Source organism: Acanthopagrus latus, chromosome 15 (assembly GCF_904848185.1).
Source record: "Acanthopagrus latus isolate v.2019 chromosome 15, fAcaLat1.1, whole genome shotgun sequence".
Classification (NCBI taxonomy): domain Eukaryota; kingdom Metazoa; phylum Chordata; class Actinopteri; order Spariformes; family Sparidae; genus Acanthopagrus; species Acanthopagrus latus.
The window spans coordinates 14,625,207-14,648,467 of record NC_051053.1 but is presented as its reverse complement, the minus strand read 5'-3'; the positions used below and the strand labels follow the sequence as shown (position 1 = coordinate 14,648,467).

Genomic DNA, 23,261 nt, shown 5'->3' with positions numbered 1-23,261 from the left:
CGACAGCATGAGAGATTGTGAGTGCAGAACAGTTAAACCCACAGGAATTCATCTTACAGACAAAGATACTGAATATATATCGGGGCGAATGTGTGAAGATCCAGTGGTGTGAATTAGCAGAGTGTGTTTACTCAAGTTAAATATACTCCCATTTTATATCCCTTATACTCATACTTGACTCTTTTAAAGGCACTCCTCTGATTGTAGTTTCTATTACTACTAATGACGTGGTGCACCTTTAAAGTCGGAAATATAAATGGCCACCTGATGGCAGCAGAACAAGCTGAAAACTGAGCATCTGGCACGCATAGCCTCATAACCCAGATATGGCTAACATGTTAGCATACAAACACATCCCACAGACACACAGCATCATTAGTATTCACTTGGAGTTGTGTTTCTGGTGGTTTTGGCAAATGTAAGTTTAATATTTACTCTCATTTTAGCCTTGTTTTGCACTCCACCAGTCCCCGACAGACATATTTAGCTGTGCAAATGCTAAATGCTCAACGTGAGTCACTTGCTAGCTGCTGGCTACGTTAGCAGTTTGGTGCTGAGAGCGTAGTGTGGTGTATCTGCTGTTGGTGCTGGTGAACAATTACCTTAACAATGCTAAAGCGCTCAAGACGAGAGACGCAGTCAGATGATTCTCCAAGGGTAAGTTGTTTAGTATTACACACAGTCATTTAATATAACATAAAAGACATTTAAAGGAAAATATGAGGTAAAAACTTGATGACACCAGGTTAAAAATTGCAGAGTTGATACCCAACAGAGCATCTAAAAGGGAGTACAACACACAGCCTGAAGGTAGGTGGTAGTTATCCAGTTTTCTTGCTGAAGAGTTTCTGTTTTGTACCATCAATATTTCAGGCTGAGGATGCCTCTAAAAAGGGAAAAAGGCTGCGCTGAAGAAATATCCTGCTAAAGGAACCGGCAGTGACATAAAAACCAGTAACGTCTGTCTTTTGTTTTACTGGACGTAGCCACTTCTTCATTGATTAGCATGTGTTAAGGAAGTGTGAGACTGGGTTTTAAAGTTACACTCATTATCTTGGAGTGTTTCAATTTGCTGTTGGGTAATGAGAGGATCAAACACATGCATGCTATTACTGAAAATAATTGGAAAAAGTATTAAAAAAAAAAGAAATAATTGCAATTGTTCGACTGGAAAAGGGACAATTCTGTAGTTTGAGATAAAACTTTTCTTTTAACACGAACACCGTTTCAGACCACAAAGGCTCCGATTCATCACGCTTATCCTCAGTTCCTGCCTCAACAGAGTACTTCTGCATTTCTCAAAATATGCTTCCCTGCCGAGAATTAGACAAGATGATGGATCCTACTCTTACGTCCGTGTGTTAATTACGGAGATTGGCCCCGGGAGGTCAAAAATCCAGGCTAGCTGTCTCTAAGTGTTTCTCACCTTTATGCTAAGCTAGAAACAACCCTGAAAATAGTGGCGAGTTTAGCAGCTAAAGACAGAAAATAAGTTACAAAGATGGAGCTAAAAGAAGACCAGCTTTCAGGCTCAAAATTGCACCACCGCTCCAACGCTACACTCTTCAGTCCAATAAAAAGCATTTTATCATAATTTTAGATCTCCATCATAATCACGGTCATATTTTCCACCATCAGAGATGCCACGTCAACAAGAAAAAAAAAACATTTTTCTTGTCTTAATGAAAACTCCTGAAAGTTGAAAGAACACAGGCTCTCTCCATGACTTTCATCACAGATAGTGCAGATATTATTTTCACTTCAGGAAACTTGTTCTCATACTGTTGGAGTCTTGCACCTTAAATAAGATTACACCGTGGAATAAACCTGAATGCTCAATGAATCACAAGCTCTGCCTGTCACTGTAAATGAAGTGTACCCGAGCTGAGAGATGAGAATCCAGTTACTGTCTGTTATGACACTTTTGTTTCTTAACAGGTTTATATAGAAGGACATTGAGGAAGTCCCTGCTTCCCTTTTGTGGATGCCGTAATGCAATCACACTGACAAGGTTTTTTTTTTTTGGGGGGGGGGGGGGGGATTTCGTGAATTGCCACATTGCTTATGGATGAAGGGTGTTCATTTTAATGAGGTGACCTCCCTGTGTGTACTTCTCCCTGCTGGGGCTGGTGTTGAAGCTGCGGGTGCGTGACGGGTCAGTCTATTACTGCACTTCCAAGAGCACACTCGTGCTCAGAGGTTCCCTGTTGAGAAAAAAATGAACCTGCCGTCCAGAGAGGAGTGCGAGGGGTGGGACGAGGCTCAAGTAGCCTTCTTCATGTGCAAGGTGAGTGCGAGAAAAAAGGCAATATCAGTAAAGCCAGCATGGTGACCTATTTTCTCATTGTTTAAACTTCAGTAGTTCACTAGCTAATAGTGGTATGTGGATGGTGTGTAACCCTCGTGTTTGACATTTTCTCTTGCTACATACTGTACATAGACCTCCAGCAAGTGTGAAATAAAAAGAACAAGGAGGCAAGGACTGTGGAGTCAAATTCAGTTAACAGTTCATTCAAGAAACTAAATCAATATGTGTTCACTGCCCTCAGAATCAAATGCAGGAATGTGCTGCCACCGTAAGCAGACTGAGAATTAACGGACAGAGACTTCTGGTGAGTGAACCCCTCCCTTTTTCCTTCTTTTCACCTGAATTTTACAGAAAATACTCTTCCCGTCCTTCCCACACTTACATTGTTTACTAATACATTCAGGATCATATCTGGGTTGTGGTTGTTATTCCAATTACATCATATAGACAAACGCCCCCCGGCAATTATTATGATGATCGCGGTATTAAAAACAGCAAAAATAATTACATCTCCTTGAGCTATTTGTGCAACTGTAAGCCCAGTTTACGATGCCAAACATATCTAACGTTTGCACGCCTCTTTCAAAGTCAAATTAGATCGCATGGCATATTTTTCTTGTTAACACAAAGCTGAACGTTTAACCTCTAAAATGTCATTTCAAGAACGACTGCAAACGTCAAGAGTTACAAAACCAAGGCGATCTTATCGATCTTCGGTGTGTAATCACTAGCTCTCCTAATATGGAGGTTGGCAAATCAGCTGCAACTTCTGCTTCTATCACTCTCACTGCCTTGCCTCCATCATCCATGTTGCTGCATGTGATCACCGGGGGCCTTTGTGAGAAGCACACTGACACAACGAGAGCAGGTGAAAACTGCCTGCGTGCCACTCTGGGAGAGAGTAAGAACTGTGAAATGAGACTCACGGATAATAAAGCTGTGATCCCCTACTTATTTAAGGAAGTATCATTAAATCTGCTTCGGTTTTGGGCAGGGTGGGGGTGTTTAAAGAGGATTTCGTGCATTAAAATAGCTGGAGCGTGGGTTTATAACTTCCTAATATCATTTTGAGGATATTAATAATACCTGGGTAATACCTCGTATGCGTTTGCACGCCTGTATGAGCGTGTCTTCCTAGTGGCCACTTATGAACACTTGTTGCCATGCTAACAGGTCCACTCTTCTATTCATTACTCACTGACAGTGAACTGATTCCACTTTAGGTGGCATCATGGAAATATTTCCCCTTAACTCACAGCCTTATCTCACCTAAAATACACTCACTGTGGAATCCTATCACCCACATGATGAATGTTTCAGAGCGAAGGCTTTGAAGTGAGCAGTGCAGATCTGAAAAATACATATACATGCCGTATGTGTATTGACTGATGGATCCCGTGGCTACAGATCCAGCCAGCACACATGGACTCCATTAAGGCCAGGTAAACCTGTGTAGTATTAAGAATATTTCACCGCTGACTTCACACACCTTCAATTTGAGCAGCTTCAAGCCCGCAAAGTCTGACAAACATGCACAGTCCCACCCTATTAGTTGAGGTGTGCACCTGGTTGTGTGTACACTTGTTTGCTGTGTTTAATTTGTGGCTCTGTGGTGATATCAGGCTCCAGGTCCACCAAACTGGTCCAGACTGACATATCTATGTAGTAAATGGACTGACATGAAATGTTGTACAGACGTTCGTGGCCCCCAGGAGATGAAGCCCCCGGAGATTATGATCTCCTGACTCCTTCCTCTGGTGACACCATGAAGTTGAGATACCTGTTTCAGAGTGAAATATATCAACAGTTGTTGGATGTATTTTGATGCTGATAGTCAAGGTCCCAAGAGGATATATTCTATTGATTTCTACTGATTCCATGTATTGGCCTATAACCTTATTAATTCAGTAATACTTTACAGATTTGACGGAGGCCTCCTGCTCTAACAGCTTTACTCCTGGACACTGAATGACAGTCACTCCTGGCTCTTCATTCAGCGCCGCCATCATGTTGTCATTTTTAGTTCTTGAGTGACATATTTCAGTTTCTACTGGATCGATCAGCTCAATTTTTTTTTTGTAGACATTCATGGTTCCCTGATGAAAACTTCCCATGTTACAGTAATCCCTTAACTTGTTCTATAGCACCCCATTAGGCAAACATTTCAATTTGCAAAATACATTGGTTTCAACAAAAGCCCCAAGCCTGTGACCCCTTGAAAAAGGGATAAAGCAGTTACAGAGGATGACATGACAAAAGCCCTAAGCAGCCTCAGTAGTACTGTTTTTCGCAAAGTAAGATATGTTAGCATGCTAACAGTCTTATAGTGAAGCCAAGGATGATACATAAAAGCTGGATACAGCTTGGATGTTACCTAAAGTGGCATGAAGCCAAAAAGGTCCCAGGTATAAAATGACACAGATCTTCGGTGTTGTGGGGTCCATTGAGTGTGCGCACAAGAGACTTCTGCCAACTGAGCCAGCTAACTCACGGTTTAGCACCGGGCTAACTTGAACAATATAAAATGATTAAATCTTGTGGTTCGCCGTTAAATTAGGTCATTTTTGGGGGGCTTCTGAAGGGTGGCAAGTTCGAGAACTTGTGAATGAGTTGATGGACTACCTGACCTGTAGAATGTAATGAGAGAGCTTCTGTGTTTGCAAAGAGTGATTTGTGTCTTTGCCCTTGCGTGTCCTCGTACTTTGTATTTTGTCCTCACCACATACTTTATGTGTTAGACAGAGCAGTGTTAATATTTAATCTGCGATCTGCATCATCATAGATTTTTGTTCGACATCTTAAGGTCTAAAAAGTCATTACTGTAAAGGCATTTGTCAGTTTGAGAAATAACGTGTCTTGGATTTGATGGAGTGAGTTTCAGTAGGTGGCACTCTTCACTTATGAGTGTTGCGGCTCATTGTGTAATCATCCAGTTCCTCAAATATTCTGATAAACAAACTCCTTTAGCCTCAGGCAGTGAAATGTCACTTCCTGCTGCAAGAGGATTTTACAAGAGCAACTGATGCTTCAGTGTAGGTTTGTTTAGTTTTATGACACAGTTGTGTTATCATTTAGAGTGAATATTTACTTACCTGTATATGTGTTTTTTTAATTTATTTATTCTAAGAACAAGCCCCTCCTTTAAAATGAAATGGTTACATTTCGCTGACGGTAATCTTAGATTTTGGTGCTTCATATGCAGAAACATATTTGAGCAGACATTATTTTACATTATCTGAAAAGGTAAAGTTTGTCACACAGCTGGTGGAAACAGACACCACTGGTCAGTTCTGAAATTTGGGACTTTTTGCTTCAACAACATGTCCTCGTTCAGACAGAAGGAGGGCAAACGTCCAGAATACATATTTCTGGGTTTATTTTGGTTCAGTTTTCTGTTCTAATTATGTGTTTAATTTGATGTGCATATTCAATTAGATAGCCTCATTTTGCTTATTTAAACATGAAATATCACAAATCCTTGTAATACAAGAAAGCTAATCTTGACTTGAGTAAACAACTTGGAAAGTTTGTTAGAAAAGATCTTTACCCAATCCACCAATTTTCTGCCTAAGCCCAAACATACAGCAAACTTTCCAGTTTAATTCCCATCTATAGCATATGCTGAAGATTTCTCTTAGGATTGTACACAAATTAGTTGAATTTAATTACATAATGCATCATTTGCATATTTAAATGTTGAATTTCAGAAAACTGTTAATACAAAAAATAACAGTCTTAATGTAAGAACTGGAGAGGTTTCATGTTGATTTCTGCTAGTTAACAGTTGTACTGTTTACCTGTTTACCTGTAGTGTCTCCCCATCAGAGCTTAAGTCATGTATGCACAAGAATGATTTGGTTTGATCACAACAGTTTGGAGGCCAATAATGTGTCAGTGGGCGACATACACAACTGGACTTTCCAGTGATGTAATAGACATGTTGTGATTGAAACTTTTTTTTTTCAAATTATATCAGACACAAAATCTGACACCTCAAAGGAGAATGCTTCTTTAAACACAATGCTTCCAAAGTCTTTAGTGGATCTTTGACTTCATAATCTGTCCCTGCGCCAATACAACAACTCCTGAGATTTCATTAAACATGTGTCATCACAAACGTTTCCTTACTTAGCGAGGGCATGGCTTTGTCTTCAATAATCAATCTCTTGGAAACCAGCCAGGAAATGAGGAATAATTGCTGATGATAACTTCTATTTGACTCATCAGTAACTCAGCAAGTGTCTTTGGCCAGAGAGGGTCTGCACCATGGGCTCTGAATGTCATCCAGCAACTGTGCTGCTGCTGAGCACTGCCTTTGGCTTACTTTGCATATTCATACGATGTTTATGCAGCATGTGGAGCAAAGGTCATAAAATCTTCAAGTAAATCCGCACAAGTAAGCAGATGACGCGTTCTCTGAAATGCTCTCATAAGGCAACTCCAGGGCTGTGCCTGGAATGCAGCTCCTTCGCATTACTCCTACAACATCTCTTCATCACGCTGCTAAGAATGAGCCGTGAAATAACAATCCAATTCTGTCTGAGTGGTGGGTGGCTGCATACTACACCGTGGATTGGAATGACAGTCAGTCGGCACGGTGTAGATAAAGGTAATCTCCATCTTTTTGATGCCGCGTTCGCTCACACAGGTAGACAGGTTAAAAGAGATATGTAGTAGATCAAAAAAGCTGTCAGCTGCTATCTTTGTGACGGCGCCTGTGTGAGAGGAAGTCACTTTCAACTCGCGTGTGTGATGACATCAACGCTGCAAACAAAGGCCCCCTCAAAGTAAAGGAAAGGAATGCACTGTATGTTACATGATCATTTTGCTGTTGGTATCAAAAATGTCGTCATTGGACTGCAAATAAAGAAGATGTGTATAGGCGATAGCTAAAAAGACAAAGAGCTAATATGACATTCAATAGAGATTAAGTGCTCCAGCTTCACAAAATGACATTTAAATTTTGACACAGTCCCCTTGAAATGGATAATGAAGGATACAAATAAAACTGTTGGTGTCTTAAACCACAGTTAACTTACACTTGTGATTCTGGAACATCACAGTGTAGATTCATGACCATGTGGAAAGTCTCTCACCTGATGACAGTCATCAGACCCTGCACAGCTGCTTGGAAAAAACCAAGGGTACGTTTGTGGGCATATGGCTGCAGAAGTGTTCCTCTATTTTGAAAGTAAACTCATTTAAAAGAAAAGCATTCATAAATGTTCCATGTTTCAATGCCGCTGCTCACCATACCAATAAGACAGACAGAACAGAAACAAAAGGTGGTCATCCATGTGCTTGTTTGTGGGTGAAACTGAGATGTCACATGGACACAGAAGAACACTTTTAGCAAAACTTATTTTAATATCCATAGATCAAATCAGTGTGAATATACCTACGTATATGTTACTGATTATTTTAACTACTAAATGTGCGATTCAGTCTCCCACTTGCATTGCATTCGCGTTACATTATCGCTGTTGGCAGAATCATCTGCCCCCTCAAGCGGTTGCCAGTTTGTTGTAGCTCACTTTGCTAACGCTAGCTAGCTAATGCAAACACAAGCAAATGTTAATCCTGCAGTTCAGATAATAACAGATGCTATCGTAGCACCTACGCTAACCTCGTGAGGAAGAATACTGTGTTTTTTTTAATATCTATTCTATATCTAACTATTTCAAGTAGCCTTGGTTGTCAGGAATGTTAGTGTATTGACAATGAACTAAGATTGTGAATGTGGTGAGCATTACCCCAACTAAGCAACAGCATGTTGGCATTGTTAGAGCATGTTAACATTTGGATCAAAGCATAGCTGCCCCTAGTTATGAACTCACACAGCAGCTAGCTTGAGTGTCTAAAACCAGATTGTGCCTCTGTCCGAAGTGCTCATGTTCTACATAATAGTGGCTTTAAAAGTGCAGTATGTAAGAACTGGCCACCTGCCGTATCAATACTCCAAAATAGCTGCTAACTGTAGCTGATATTAACTAGTTAGCTCAGCTAGCATGGTGGCGGCAATCCTGTTAGCTGACTCTGTCCAGACTGGGAGCTCAGAGGAGTGTTGGTGTTGCTCGCTATCAGAATATCACCTCTTGAGGTACCACATGGTTATCTGGTTAGCATGCTAACTTCAGTAGACATTTCTACAACTCAGTGTATAGTACGCCTTTGACATAATGCCAGCACTGTTGTTTCTTCGCATTCTGATGATAATGTCAATTCATTCAAATAATCTTCAGCTCAATCAGTTTATCGCAAACAAGAACTCAAGCTAGAAAAAGATACAACCACGAAGACGGTTTACATGGCTCACTCATACTAATAAAACTTTATGTATGTTCCAAAAACGTGTAAGACGTGAAGCTTCGATTGAGTGCTGTTGTGAGTGAGGGTTCCTGCTCTGTGGTACAATGTAGAGGCTGGAGCTTGTAGAGCTGTTGTGTCTCATTTGAACAAGCACAGACACTCCTATAAATAATTCAATGTGGGAGCAGTGCCTGGGAGTATCTACTGGGGCGGACTATTTGATATTTTATTCTGTGTCAAAAGGCTAAGTCTGATTTTATACTATACCTTTTTTTTCTCCTGTAAGCCAGTGGGATGATCAAGTGTGTATCTGTGAGGCCAAGGTTCAGTTCTTTGAAGGAGGTAAAGCCTTTCATATTAAGTGATCTCACTCACTGATTTACAAAGGATTAAATCAAAAGCTCTGCGTTCACTGTACTACAGGCTTCTTCCTAGAGGTAATATATCCTTTTGTTGCTCCAAGGTTCCCCTTATTCACACACTAAGGTAATAAGAGCTGCATTATCAAGTCCGTCCCCATGGAGTATCTCGTATAAACCATTAACAGCTCTGAAAAACTACCATATAATCAACAGTATGCAACATAATAGTACATCATTACTTTCAGAGGATGCACTGTAGATAAAGAGCAAGCTATCCATAATTCATGTCTAAATTAACTAGCCATATTAGAATCATACATCACACTTTAACCCTTTTATCAACAAGCAAATCCCTCTTAGTTCATTTGACATCCTACAGACTTAAACACACATTCCAAACTTTCACAAATATTCCTTGTCATGGATCTTCATTACACAATGACAAATAAAAAAAAAACAGGAAAGCGACAGAGCAAGTAACGACCTGGAGCAATGAATTATGAATGAAGAGGGAAATACATAATTTAGCGGGATTTGTTGCATATTTTATGGTAATCATTTCCTTTCATTTACGAATCACAATTGCCTGACTGCGAAGCAGACATTAAATGCAACAAAAACACTGGAGTCAAATACATTTTTTGAAATGTTTGACAATTTATGAAACTGTGTGAGATGGTGGTGTTGTGTAGTTACAGTGATAGTGCTGTATGGTTCACAGATCAAGCTCTTCACCTGTACTGATTCACAAAATAAGGGAAAACGGGCAAAGAAACACTTATTCTTTGCTTTATTTTTAGAGATTCTGTCATCAGTTCTGTGTCCTTTATGATGGTGACTCATGAACTACCAGTTAGTTTGTTAATCACTCTGGTTAAATTGCTGTGTTATATAAGTTACACACATGAATAAAACTATTTCATTTTAACTCTCATTGTTGAGTTGACCAACACGGCGAAGTGCTTTTCGGTGTGATTATATGCATTATGTAGTGTTTGTAACTCACAGTGCTCATGCTCTCTGTACTAATAAAGTAATCGTATCTTCTTCTGTGGTTTGGTTTAGAAATAACATGAGGGTTACGTAACAGAAACATGCTGTGTTGTTTGGATCGCCCTCAGTGAGATGCTGCCATCTCCTGTTGGATAAGAAGTGATGCAATACTGCAACCCTCCAACAACAACTGTCCAAAATGCATGTGTTGTAGTATCATACTTGCTATCAGGAATCACAGCCATTTGTGAGCTTTGTATCCTCTAATTTTACGGTTGATTCCTCTGGTGCTTTCACAGAGCCTGTCTGACAGCGAAATGAGCAAGTTTAGTCTCATCCACCAACCGTGAGTAACACTTCACTAAAATATTGCTGTCAGCCCACATTTCAATCTAACCTTCATTTCTTCTCACCTTACCTCCTTCCTCCCATGTTGTGCTTCTTGTATGTCTTTTATAATTGCTGTTATTAGTAGTAAAACATTTCAGCAACACTGAGGTTATTCTCAAAACACAGAATGCCCTTTAAATCCATCGGGATAGTGTTTATTATCAATCAATCATAGAATTTCCAAATGACAGAACACTGGAGGTGCTTGTATAAGTAGCCTATAATATATAAAAATCTATGTATATACTTAGAAAATAAGACATCACCTCAGGAATAGAATTACAATGTGTTTAATATGTTTGTGTTGTTACAGGTGTAAGTGTGTATGTGGTCTTGTTTTTCTAGATTTTTGGGGTCCCAAAACCTGTAGCCCACTCAGGGTCTGATGGCGTTGTGGCGACCAAAAATGCTGGACCCTATTACATATCTCGTTAAGTTTTAGGATGAGGACTTGGGTTAAAGTTAGGGTTTGGCAAGGAGTGGTTAGAGTTATGGTAAGGTTCACGGAAATTGATGCAAGTCTATGTAATGTCCCCACAAGTGATGAAAACAAGGATGAGTGACGTGTGTGTGTGTGTGTGTGTGTGTGTGTGTGTGTGTGTGTGTGTGTGTGTGTGTGTGTGTGTGTGTGTCTGCCTGACTGCACCTGCACATTCATCTGCACGTGTTCGCTCTTGTTTGTTTGTGAGGAATATGTTCCTGTTCATATATTCCCATGTGTAAGTGGGTGTGTATATCTCATGTAAACATGTTTGACAGTATTCAAGTGTAATCAGTCAGTCAAACTGAAACCACATTGGCAGTATGCATGTGTCATTTCAAAGGTGTTATCTATAACATCCAGCCACTAAATGTGGGTTTCCAATCTCCCCCTCCCCCAGTTCTTGCTATAGAAATTCAAGTCAATTTACCACGTGGATTATAATGGCTGGAGACTATCCACTGGTCCTAATCAGCAGTTCAAACTCAATGTATGTCAAATTAATTAAAAATGCTTTAAATATTAATCACATACAGTCACTTTTTAACACAATTTTTTTTCCAGCTCACATGGCCAGGAATAACACCTTTTGCCTGACAAATTAAATGGAAAATCTGTCAGTTAGGTGACAAAGTTTAAATCTTCCACATGCATATAGCTTTTTCACACGCTGACCAAAGGGTTGAATCATACACAGTTGTTTCCTTAAAAATGCCAAACTGCCTCTTTAATTCTTTTTAATTCTTGAAGTTTCTCATCACTGGCAATTTTATTTCCATCTCCTCCACGGTGGTTGACTGTGATCAGGGTAGAACAGACATGAATTTTTCAGAAAAAAAAATCCCCTTGGTGCCCACAGACACACTGTAGTGGATCATCCCACTAGTCTCACGGGAAAAGGCTGCGTACTCACTTCTGTTCACCCTCCCATCTGCAGAAAACACTGAGGATTACCACACGGTACTTTCCATGACACACCATGGATGACCTTACACATAGACATGAATCGAAGCTAAAACTCTCTAAAACTATCTTTTGCGAGGAAGCTTTTAAAACAATGGTTGAATGTTAAGAAATATTTTAAAGGAGTTAATAGAGTGATAACTGTGTGGTTGACCCAGGTATAAACTGTTCCAAAATATAACCCTGTTAACTAAAAGTCCTTCTTCAGTGACCTCATTCAGGTGATATATTGTCAGCAGCAGTTAAAATGGCAGCATTCGGTGAAATCAAAGACAGTCAAGAGAAATATGATGTAACAAGAAAATGTGTTGACTGGAATCTGTTTTTGAGTATGTGCGAGTGAGACAGGGAGTGGAAAGGAGAAGTGATTTGTCTTACAAAGGTTTAGCTAGCAGAATGGATCCCCTCCCCTCTGTGACAAAGACATGACTTGTGCCCAAACGCAGCGTTCATTTACATTTCTGCAAACAATCGGGCAGCACAGACGACAAACGCATGAGGCCCAAAGATTTAAAAACTCTCCAATTAAGAAATATGGATAAATTAAATATGGATACATTAGGTAAACTGGCTGCTCCTGCTACAGCAAAAATCCGGTAAGAACTTGTGTCTTTTTTCCTTCAGATTTTCTTTCTTCTTCTTCTTTGCTTCTTCCTCAAGTTGCCTGAGAATGAGTATTTCATTAGCAGCTTCAGTGTTTGTTGTGCATGCGACAATAAAACAACCTCGAACTTATACTTGAAATGTACAATATCACAATATCCCTTGTTGCTAATACTGATTCTAAAATTCCTGACGTTTTTGCAGTGTTTGCAACATACAAAGTACTGTGTTCACATACTTGTCATTCCGCAACATAACGTAATACAACAGGATTAGAAGAGTTGTGGTCCATTGCAGTATGAATACTGCTGCTGGAAACGTCTTTCAGTAAATTACGTTTTCGCCTAATTTTTCAGTCATTTTGATCATTTATTTTCATATAACAGATCATTCTTTAACCATTAATGGTGCACTTAGTAGTTGCAAAAATGCAACTACTAAGTGCACCATTAATAGTTGTGAAAATGCATTCAAGCTCAAAAAGGTAACATTTACAATATATGGCATTAATATAAAAGTAGAAATGTGTGTTCTATATATTTCCATAACTTATAAACAAGCTGTCCTCAGAGGGAAATAAGGTCCCCTGAATGCTGCATTAGATTAGAAAGGTGGCTGCTTCAAAGGGTCCTGCAAATATAAACAAAGTAAAACCATATGTATTGTGTTATCCTTTGATGACAGTTTATTTATTCGGTGTTCTTTCAGAGTTTTCTTTCCTGATTAAATGCCTTCCTCAAAACTACATAGTGGACCTTTGGACATTGATAGAGAGGAGAATTAAAGAGAAACTGGAGTGACTGATTAAAATGAATAAAACAATTGTCTTTCCATTGTGACTTTTGTTCAGTTCACTGCAAACTTTGTGTTCTGAATGACAAAGTACAAAAATCCTGTGTTTTCCAGGCAGCTTCAGAAGATCGTTCAAGACATCAAGAAAAACGACGGCAGCTTACTGAACAAACTTCGAAGGTCAGTCTCTAGAATTCCTACACGCTTGTGTGATGCATGAAAAAACACAATGGAAACATGCTAAATAAATGCGTACTGTTAAGTAGTAGACAGATCTTTAAGGAGTCTGGCGATCTAAAAATTGTCTGTGTGGTGTATAAATGCATCAGCAGGAGTAGTCAATTCCTCTTTCACAGCCATTGGAATAACAGAGGTATACCCACAATGCAAAAATAGCTCAAACAGATGGCTCTTCTCTCACTTTCCTTTCCTGAAATGTCTCCTCTGAAGGCGCACGAGGATAGACAATGACACATGTTACAGAAGCCATTTATTCTCACCCTGACTGCTAAATATGCGCAGCAGTCTGCTAAGAGCGCTCATGTAAATGGAGCTCTTTCACAGATTTACAGAACAGGTGTCTGTGTGGAAAGACGCGTCGAGACAAAGTGTCATTAGTCAAACAATTCCACTCTTTATTGAATTTAAATAAAGCTTGTATTCATTGTAAAGAGATGTGTTCACATTGTCCAACAACTTTATATTTATATGTACTTGTATACTATATATTATCTCTCCACATGGCAGACTAAAAGGCAAACCACTTCCAAAGGTGCCTGCGAGAGATTACAGAGGTAAGAGCAGAGTCATTATCAATGTTTCAACAAGAAGTGTGAGTCTGTAGATTTTACTGACAGGTGATAACCACATGATATACATGTATTACATGAAAAAGAACAAAACTGAGTAGCCCTTGTTTAGGTCTGTCCGAATAATTACGTAAAAAGTACTTTATAACGTACATATCTTATTGATATATATGATAAGATATGTATTTATCAAACATATCTTATATTAACATACATATCTTATCAACTTATTGATATATGTACAGGACTTTGATTAACAATGCTGATTGTGTTTACATACAACTTTTGCTGATTTGGTTATGTGTTTTTTTTTGTATTTGTGTTTTATTTATCCAGGACATTTTAATATTTGTTTCACATTTCAATTCCTATGTGTGCGTATTCATAAATATAAAAGAACGTTCACAGGTCATACTTGCATTGTTATGTTATAATCATTAAGTAGCATAAATTGGTCTCAAAATGACATCAATATTGTTTATCGCAATTATTTCTGGGACAATATATTGTCCAACAGACAATATATTGTCCAACAGAAGTGGTTACTGTGGCAGGTCTAGCAGTTTCTGATGCACAGATATACAGAATATCTTAGTTGAAGTTCGTCCCATGACACTGCTCAAAGGCCCGTCTGTACACTGAAACAAATAATTTAATCATACAGGCTGTGAAAGCACCCGCCATGCAGTTCCAGTTTGAGTAAATAACAGTCTTTATTCTGTGAGTCTGAATCAGCCAAATGAAGTAGCTATCTTCTACAAGTGCAGTGTTAAGCACACAATTTGCAAAACAATCTGTTACTATCTCGCCAACAAAACCACAAAAAAACCTTTGGTAATGGATAGAGTGTAACTTTGAACTTTGATTCACGTATTATTTAGAAAGATGTACAGAGTGAGGCCTGTGGATTATTATCACTTACATTATCATGTGTAACTGTAAGAAGAGTGGGAGAGAAATTTGCCCCTTTAATGAATTTGAAAACAAGATCAAAGAGAAGTTTGTATTTGTAAGTGTAGTGAAGTAAGTGTCAGAAACTTCAGTGTACAATATTTAACTGTCGTTGTGAAGACTATCTGACGGTTTCAGAATGACCTTTTGAATTTAGTGCACAACACACAGAAGTATCCGCAAAAGTACCAAATTACCCACTGGGTTTCATTTCACCTGTTTCTTGTGGCTATTTTAAGAAACACACTGTGCTCAATCATGTGAAGCTGCTGTTTGAAATGCATCATAAAAACAGCAATTAAGTCACTTGTTGAGAGATTATTCGTTATCTCAAGAGTTGGGGAGACGCGCTTCACTGGTTCCTCCACACAGACCCTGACTCTGTTCTAAAATTAGACAAAGTACTCTGACACCTGCTCAGATGAATTTGATACTGGCATTTAGTATTTTCTAGGTATCAGAGTTGAATGAAAACCACAATTTGAATGTTTGTTTTAAATAGGCCCTTTTTTCTCTTTGTAATGAAATCCCTTTTCGATTTCTGTGTTTACAGATGACGACCAACATTCTGACCCTGAATATGTAAGTTGCTAAAAAAAAAATTTTGAACTGTGTGTTTGTTAAACAGTTGATTTGTGTTCGAAACGTTAAGAGTACGTCATTCCCAGGATAATGACATGTACGAGGCTCCTCATGAGGAGCAGGATGACAGCTACGAGCCTCCTCCCAGCGGCCACAGAGTCTTCGCCACAACTCCCTCTGCTTCCTTCCCAACGGGGGAGTATCTTGGTTGGTACAGTCATTTCACACAAAGAACTATTTATATGTGCACTTTGAACTCATTCGGGTCTGAGTTTTGATTTTTATGCTGATCCCTCTAGTTCTGCTGATGATCAAATCATAAATCGCGTGAGCTTTGATTTCCTTTCATACATTTTTTTCCGACAGCTTCTCCTTTGCACTCATCTCTCTTCCTGCTGAAGTGGGTTCATTCAGCCTCTTCACCGCTGTTGAGCCATGGTCACAACACGCAGATGGCTCCGAACTTCATGCAAATTCTGATGTCCTCTTTCTGCTTCTGCTTCTCCTTTCCAGACAACTGCCGTAACCGGCCCCAACGGCCACCCAGGAAGCCCCTCCGCCCCTCCAAACAGCTGCCCCCTGAACCCAGCCAGATGACGAGCGATGAGGTAAAGCGACTTTCCCCACCTCAAGCTCATATGAATCCTGTGCTGCAGGCCCGTGTGGTGTTGAGACTTCCACAAATATTACTGTGTCTTGGTTAATTTCGCAATTTTCCTGTGTGTCCCAATGAGTGTGGACAGCAGACGCAGTCACCATTTCACAATATGTTGTGGGTTGTTTTTTGTAGGAAGACTACATCAATCCAGATGGCAGCAACGATGATGACAACTACATAGAGCCCTCAGAGAATCCTCCCCCCAGTAAGATACACATCAAATTAGGGAAGAGAAACACAGTAATATGGATACTACTGCTGCAAGGACTGCTACTATGGAAATATAATAACAGCTAGAGGGGCACTCGGAGAATGAATCTACTCCTCCCCTCAACTTTATATATCTTGATATATTTCCCTAACTATCAGAATAATGTAAAAATTAGCCTCATCATCTCAGCTGTGCATTTATGTACATCTAAATAGGAAATTTTTTTTCACATATAACTAGAGAACACTTTAGTAACATGTACAAATATCCAGTTGTTCGAATGAAATAACATCATGGCTGCAGGAGTTCACAAGGACATTTTTACTCCAGTCAAATTTGAATTTGCATATTGAAGAAAACTGTATCATTTTTTGAAGATGTTTATTGATGTTTCAGTTGCGGGTTGTTGCATCCACCCTGTGATTTGGACCCCGCACCAAATTAGCCAAAAGTGTCATGGAAATGGTGCCATCAGTTTCTCCATAGTCCTGATGACACACAGCCAAACAAACCGAACCAAAGACGTAACCTCCTCGATATAGGTAACAATACTTTCTATCCCTCTCCTCAGATCCTACAATGCATGGTGGGACCAGAGCAGGGAGGGACCTTCCCATGTTGCCTACACCTTCTCCTGAGTGTCCACCCAGTCCCGGTAGGTACAATAACACTGCTGCATCTCGTTACAAGTTCACAAGAGCTTACATATACAATTATTGCAACTAATAACCTGTATAATCACAGATGTATGATCATATTCAAAGGTCCAGGGTGTAGAAATTAGGGGATCTTTAGGCAGAAATGCAATGTCATATTCACAATTATGTTTTCATTTCCCTTTTATGTCAAATCGTTTTGTTTTCTGTTACCTCAGAATAATATCTACAGAGTGAGCAGATCCTCTCCCACAAAGTCTGCCATGTTTCTAAAGTAGCCCAGAACAGACAAGCCAAACACTGGTTTTAAGAGGGACTTTCACATATTCAGTCGGTTTTAATCTGCAACCTCTCTGCTAAATCTGGTACACGTGACCTTTACTTAGTTGCTAACACATTGTTGCCTCGTTGTGAATATTTGGAAATAGTTGGACAGAGGTGATTAACTGTATTTTGTAGGGTGTTACAAAAACAACAATCGTCAGCCCTGAGAGCAGCTCTGTGAGGCTGTACTATGGCAATGTAGTATGTTGACTTTTAGCAGGGATAAGATTATATATGTTTTAACATGCTAAGATGACATAATTAGCATCACGTCTGATGGAAACGTCATGAGTTTTGCAGGTATTTGATCATAAACCAAAGTGAATGACAAAATAAAATTCTAACCTGATTATGGCAGAAATATGGATATATATTCTATAAATATATAGATATATACAGATGAAAATCTACCTAACTACCTAATTTAAAGTCAAAGCCATGGACATGAATGCATAGACCAAATTTCACATTTCATATACCCCCAAAACCACAGGTGTGGAGATGCTGAGTTAAAAGGCATGGAGAGGAACATCTAGAGATTTTAACAAACTGTTAAGGTGAAAATGTTTAGGATTTAAGAGTGTACATCTGTGTACATCACTTTATTCTACAGTTAACATCTATCAGTCTTAAACAAAGTGGTGCATCAACCAACACTGAAGCCGCTCTGATGGAATGGGTGAACAAGGAAAAATAGGAGGCCTCCATTATATTATTCTGCAATACTGAATAAAAAGCTTATCGAGCAATGCGTGGAAAGTCTTTGTAAATACACTACAATGGGAAACAGTCAAAAGCAGTTAGTCCACATAAAAAAATAGAATGCCAGAGGGCAGGAGCCGCTGTCAGCTGCAGACATGTTTAAACTAATGAAAATAATGCGATCCAGCTTCAGCACAAGGGTTTTGTGGTTCTACCCCGTACCTAAATTTGACTTTGATTATTTTTCAGACCTTTATGAAGTTCCAGACCAAGAGGTAGGCTGCTTATATAACAGTGTTTACGAGTATTTTAAGTTACATTTATATGTGGAATTTATTGTCGTTCCTTTTTTTATGGCCTCTTAGCAGGAGAAGTCATTATCTCTTCCAGTAAACAGGTCAGTCTGACACAGGCTTGTCTCATTTAAAACGTACAGGCATACAACACAAAATGTTTTAGATAATAATCCCAATTTAGACTCCACTCTGTGACTAACCATGTCCTTTGCAGACTACCTCCAATACCTCCAACAAAACAGTCACATTCATTACCACCCAGACCCAGCCCCAGGTAGGACTGACAGCATTTCATTTAGCCATTATTTGCCACTTGGGTGCAGTTGTTACATTGCATTCCTGTCACTACACTAATAATGAGTTCCCTTCTCTCCTCAGGCTGAATATGAGGAGATCTCCTCATACTGTAAGTGATGACAAATGTGCAAGATTTCATTTAGAAGAGGTGCTGTAATGCTCCACAGTTAGGGGAACACTGATTTGCTTATATTGTGATTTTCCAGGTTCAGGAGCCGACGGGTGAAGATGAATATGAAGTGTGCGATCCAGACGACAGTGAGTATTAAATCAGACAATAAGTGAAACGTTTTCACCTTCATTTTGATTAGGACAGACTGCTGCCATGAAACATTCAAGCATGCAATGCCATCTAGAGGATGGTCAGTGGAAGGAGGAATAATAGATTTGCCTACAGTGAATGTGACCGGTGAATGATGTAACATTTACTCAAGTACTCTACTTGGGTACAATTATGAGGTACATGTACTTTATTTGAGTACATTTTTCTGCTACTTTTTAGTTCTAAGTTAAGTTAAGTCTAACTTTTGGGGACTATATACAACACTGACGATAACCAGTAGATCATGGCATTGTGTGCTCCTCTAGGCTCCAATAATAAATCTGCAGAGGGTCCTCCTATACTCCTACCCAAGCCTTCGCCCAGAGAGTAAGTTTTGCTCTGCTAATTATACACAGAATACTGTAACCTGCGTAAGCTTTGAGAAGAAATAACTGATGGTTTGTTGTTTCTTGTCTCCCAGGAGGTCACCAAAACCACCTGTAAAGCCGGTAGGAGTCTCTGATCGCAAAATCAAAGCTCTGAATATCGGCTAATGTGTGTACTTTTGTGCTTTTGTTTATGATGCTGAATATCTTTAAATGTGACTCTTTTGCAGAAGCCAGAGTTGAAACCCAGGGAATTTCAAAGTAAGTGACATGTGAAACCATGAAATCAATGAAACAACTGAAAAACAATTTATGTATCTTATTTGTGGATTTGTTCTTCTGCTTCTTACTAAACACCAAATGCAGCCCAGTTACATTCTGTATGGATTTCCCTAGGCCAAACATTGCCTCTGAGCCAAACTGAGCCGAAGCCTCAGCAGAAAGCTTTTACGCTGGACATGAAACGACAAAAGTAAGAAGTGCAACATGCAAACATACGTCATAAGCTATGCATCACAGACATTTTTAAAGCATCTCAAGTGAAGAAAATTGCCTTTAATCGCAGCTCTGTGATGTGTATTTACCATGCTCGGCTCTGTTTGTGGTCTCTGTTGCAGAATTCCTCTTCCACAGTTTACCTCCCTCAGTGAGTACAGCTCCTGCTATTTCCCACTGCAGGTCAACTCCCATATTCACACACCCACAGTTCTGTACTTTAAAAATGAAGTGAAAGAGGTCAATAACAAGTTGTGATCTTTCTTTATGATCAAACAAAAACATCATTAGCATGACGTTTCTGTGTGTTTGTCCCAGAAACATCTGACAGAGGAAGTGTTTCTGCTGAAAATGAGTCAACAGACCAAGATAAGGTGTGCTTTTACTGCATGCTTTTACACCTTATTCATACATTAAATCCAGAGTTGTGCTTAAAAAATCTTTAATTTCAGGACGCAGATGTCTATAAGAAATCCTGGTATGCCAGCTCATGTGACCGCAAGACTGCCGATGATGTCCTGTTTCGCTTGAATATGGTAAGAGTGCAGTCATCCAAAAGAGCGGTATATGGATTATATCCCTTAACCCCCTGCCGGGGTTTGACTGTGAGTGCTCTCTGTTTCAGGACGGGGCGTTTATGGTGAGGAAGAGCTCCGGTCAGGACGCACAGCAGCCCTATACATTAGTGGTGTTTTACAAGGGCAGAGTGTACAACATCCCAGTCCGCTACATACCGACGACTCAGCAGTACGCTCTGGGCAGAGAGAAGAAAGGGGAGGAGGTACAGCACATGACTCCACTATTTTTTCCAGTTAACTGTGTTTGACTGTCTATGTGGCCTGTGGTTGATGACAGAATTGTATTTTTGTGGATTAATCAATGTTTTTGCTATAGAAAGAGCCATGATTATGTCCACTGGGCAGGAATGCTGCTGATCTAGCTTCTTGCCCTGGGTTATGTAATTTTATACGACCATTCACACATATGTCACACCTACAGCTGTGCTCCAGGTCTGAAGTTGTATAAATGAGGGCAGTTTGACATTTTGTTATCATTTCACTGCTTCCGGATTAATCCCCAACAGAAAACAAAATGGACACTGGGCCATATTTCAACATAAAACAACGTATTTGATGACCCGTTAGCTTCCACTTAACAACAGCAGACTGCTAACAATGTAACACTACAATGGTAATTTTAGCAAGGAAGTGGGTGAAGGCTAACATAAGCTAATGTGGTTGTTTCACCTTAAAAATATGGCCCTATGTCCCTTTGCAATTTCACGATGCACTGTCTTTTCAGATGATCAGTTGGGAAACAGTGAAAGGTTAATAATGTGTCAGATTTCCTACCTTTATATGACTTGCATCTGGGTACATAGCAGTAGTATAACATTTTAGCTTTCCCACCTTCCCTAAACATGACTTCAGAGGAAAATAGCTGCAGTTAGAATATGGTCTATCGGACTCAAATACAGTTATTGTTAGACTAAAGCGATATGCATTAGTTTGCCAAATAATGTCCCTAATTATAACAGCTAGAGTAGACCACAGGACATCAAGACATGTATTGTATGTGTACATTTTACACTCTGCTCTCCATCAGACAGTGACGCAGGCCTGTTTAATCATATTAAATAGTCACACTGTATCAGTGCAGAGAAATGCTGACTAACAGACTTTCTTTCAAAGATTACATTTTATTGTCATAGTAGGAAAAAAAATCCATATATTTACATTTCCTAGTAAGACAGTGTGACCGTGACCAGACACTTATGAATCGCTGTCACTTTGCGTCATCATTATCAGCGGTACACACAGGGGTCATTTTAGCAACCATAGAAGGTGATGTGTTGCATTGTGGCATTTGTCATGCTGCGTTCCAGACAACTCAGAACTCAGAAATTTCCCAACCTCCGACCAGACAGAGTAGAATGGAATGCCGCTCCAACTGGGAGCTCCTGCTTGTAAACTTCATGATGAAGCAGTTGCCTGACATCAGACAACATTGGCAACACTATGGAGAGGGGGTAGGATGTAGGATTAGTATTGGGCTGGTGAATAGGATGATTTGACATGTTTCCAATTAATAAAGTGCAATAAAATTCAAATGTATAATGGTGTTTGTTACCCCATTCATCCTCAGAGCAGAAGGCTGCACTGCTGAGAGTTCATATGTGTGCACAGTTGTGTTATCAAAACTAGCCATGGTATTTATGTAAGCCAGGCACCTGAAATGCTTGGACGATGAGCTGTGTAGTAAATGGCTTGTGATTTCAGGCACAGCCGGTGAGCACAGCATACACAACACCAGGGCTCTAAAACCAAAGCAGCTAAATGGATTTACATACCTACATACAAGCTGCTCGAGTTTGTAGTATGACACTTGAATTCCAATTATTTTGTTCATGAGAGTATTTTGTGTTTCACCTGTTTTGTTGGCAATGGAACATTTAGCAGCTTTTGTAGCAAATGTAGGAATACGGAAAACTCAGGGAGAAATTATTCACTATTTCAACTTAATACATAACAAGTTGTTTTCCAGTTTAATTAGTGGTAAAAGTGGTTGGCTGAAAGAGAAGGGAGAGCACTTTGGAATCATGACACTTAATCATCAATAATAACCTCAACCATTTCCACAATACATCACAGGATTCCATCCTGCAAACCAGCTTTCAAGATCTTTTTGGTCTCCTTAATCAGCTAATTAAAGTTTTCTCTGATATTTAAAAATCCATTATAATTTTGTCAATCCTCATTTTTTTTCAGCATTTCAGCAGTGTCTCCCACATCATCGAGAACCACCAGAGGCATTCACTGGTGTTGATCGACAGCCAGAATAACACCAAGGATGCCACCAAGCTGTGCTACCCCGTGAAGCCCTAGATGACCCTCACTGATGGCAAACAGCCAAGAGACTGGACTTAAATATTCCATAGTGCTATGTGTAGTGTCAAGCTACTTTTCACAGAACTCATGATCTCATGCTTCTCTACTTCACTGTTAATTTGAGGTCCCGTCAGCAGGACCATGTGCTGCGCTCGCCTGCATTGCTGGCCATGCAGAGCTGAAGTGGCACTGACTCGGAGGACTTTTTAACTTGTTTTATTAAGGTGTTTGTTTTTTGGTTTTTTTTTTATGCTCAGTCAGTAAACAGTGTTTATAAAATAAATGCAAGGGATGAGACATTGTTGTGCAGGTAGACGGTGAATGTTTATGACAGCAATATCTACAGGAGCCAGAAATACAAGTTGTATATTATGTTTTAATAAACTCTTTTCTTGTGTTGCATCACTCAGCTCACATCTTCAGTCACCACCACCAGGAAGTGACAAACTGGTTCATTTATTTTGTGGTCAGCAAGTAATGCTATCATACTCATGCACATTTGTTGCATAACGAAAAATTCCTAGGCACTTGTTGGAAATTCTC

At 39.5% G+C, this 23,261-nt stretch overlaps 1 protein-coding gene across 7 annotated transcripts; it reads left to right on the top strand.

Annotated features, from left to right (window-relative positions):
* The first annotated feature begins 344 nt into the window (after positions 1 to 344).
* Positions 345 to 23,120, top strand: blnk (B cell linker). 7 transcript variants are annotated; one of them, XM_037122752.1, is made up of 25 exons: positions 345 to 657; positions 2,139 to 2,287; positions 2,550 to 2,612; positions 10,272 to 10,318; positions 13,316 to 13,381; positions 13,949 to 13,995; positions 15,515 to 15,543; positions 15,630 to 15,750; positions 16,057 to 16,151; positions 16,334 to 16,406; positions 16,984 to 17,067; positions 18,344 to 18,369; positions 18,460 to 18,491; positions 18,605 to 18,664; positions 18,769 to 18,796; positions 18,894 to 18,945; positions 19,276 to 19,336; positions 19,431 to 19,458; positions 19,566 to 19,596; positions 19,702 to 19,807; positions 19,953 to 19,981; positions 20,149 to 20,204; positions 20,283 to 20,366; positions 20,456 to 20,611; positions 22,599 to 23,120. In XM_037122752.1, the coding sequence occupies exons 2-25, from the start codon at positions 2,219 to 2,221 to the stop codon at positions 22,713 to 22,715; spliced, it is 1,560 nt and encodes a 519-aa protein (XP_036978647.1). In that variant the 5' UTR covers positions 345 to 657; positions 2,139 to 2,218; the 3' UTR covers positions 22,716 to 23,120. The 7 variants fall into 7 exon arrangements, with proteins under 7 accessions (XP_036978647.1, XP_036978649.1, XP_036978648.1 ...); XM_037122754.1 differs by having other exon boundaries at positions 349 to 657; positions 19,732 to 19,807; XM_037122753.1 differs by lacking the exon at positions 345 to 657 and having other exon boundaries at positions 2,080 to 2,287.
* Positions 23,121 to 23,261: the final 141 nt, after the last annotated feature.

Coding starts and splice junctions, on each gene's coding strand:
- blnk (XM_037122752.1), top strand. CDS start 2,219: ATGAACCTGCCGTCCAGAGAGGAGTGCGAGGGGTGGGACGAGGCTCAA. Junction 17,068..18,343: donor TGAGTGTCCACCCAGTCCCG/GTAGGTACAATA, acceptor ATTATTTTTCAG/ACCTTTATGAAGTTCCAGAC. Junction 19,597..19,701: donor GAAACCCAGGGAATTTCAAA/GTAAGTGACATG, acceptor CACCAAATGCAG/CCCAGTTACATTCTGTATGG.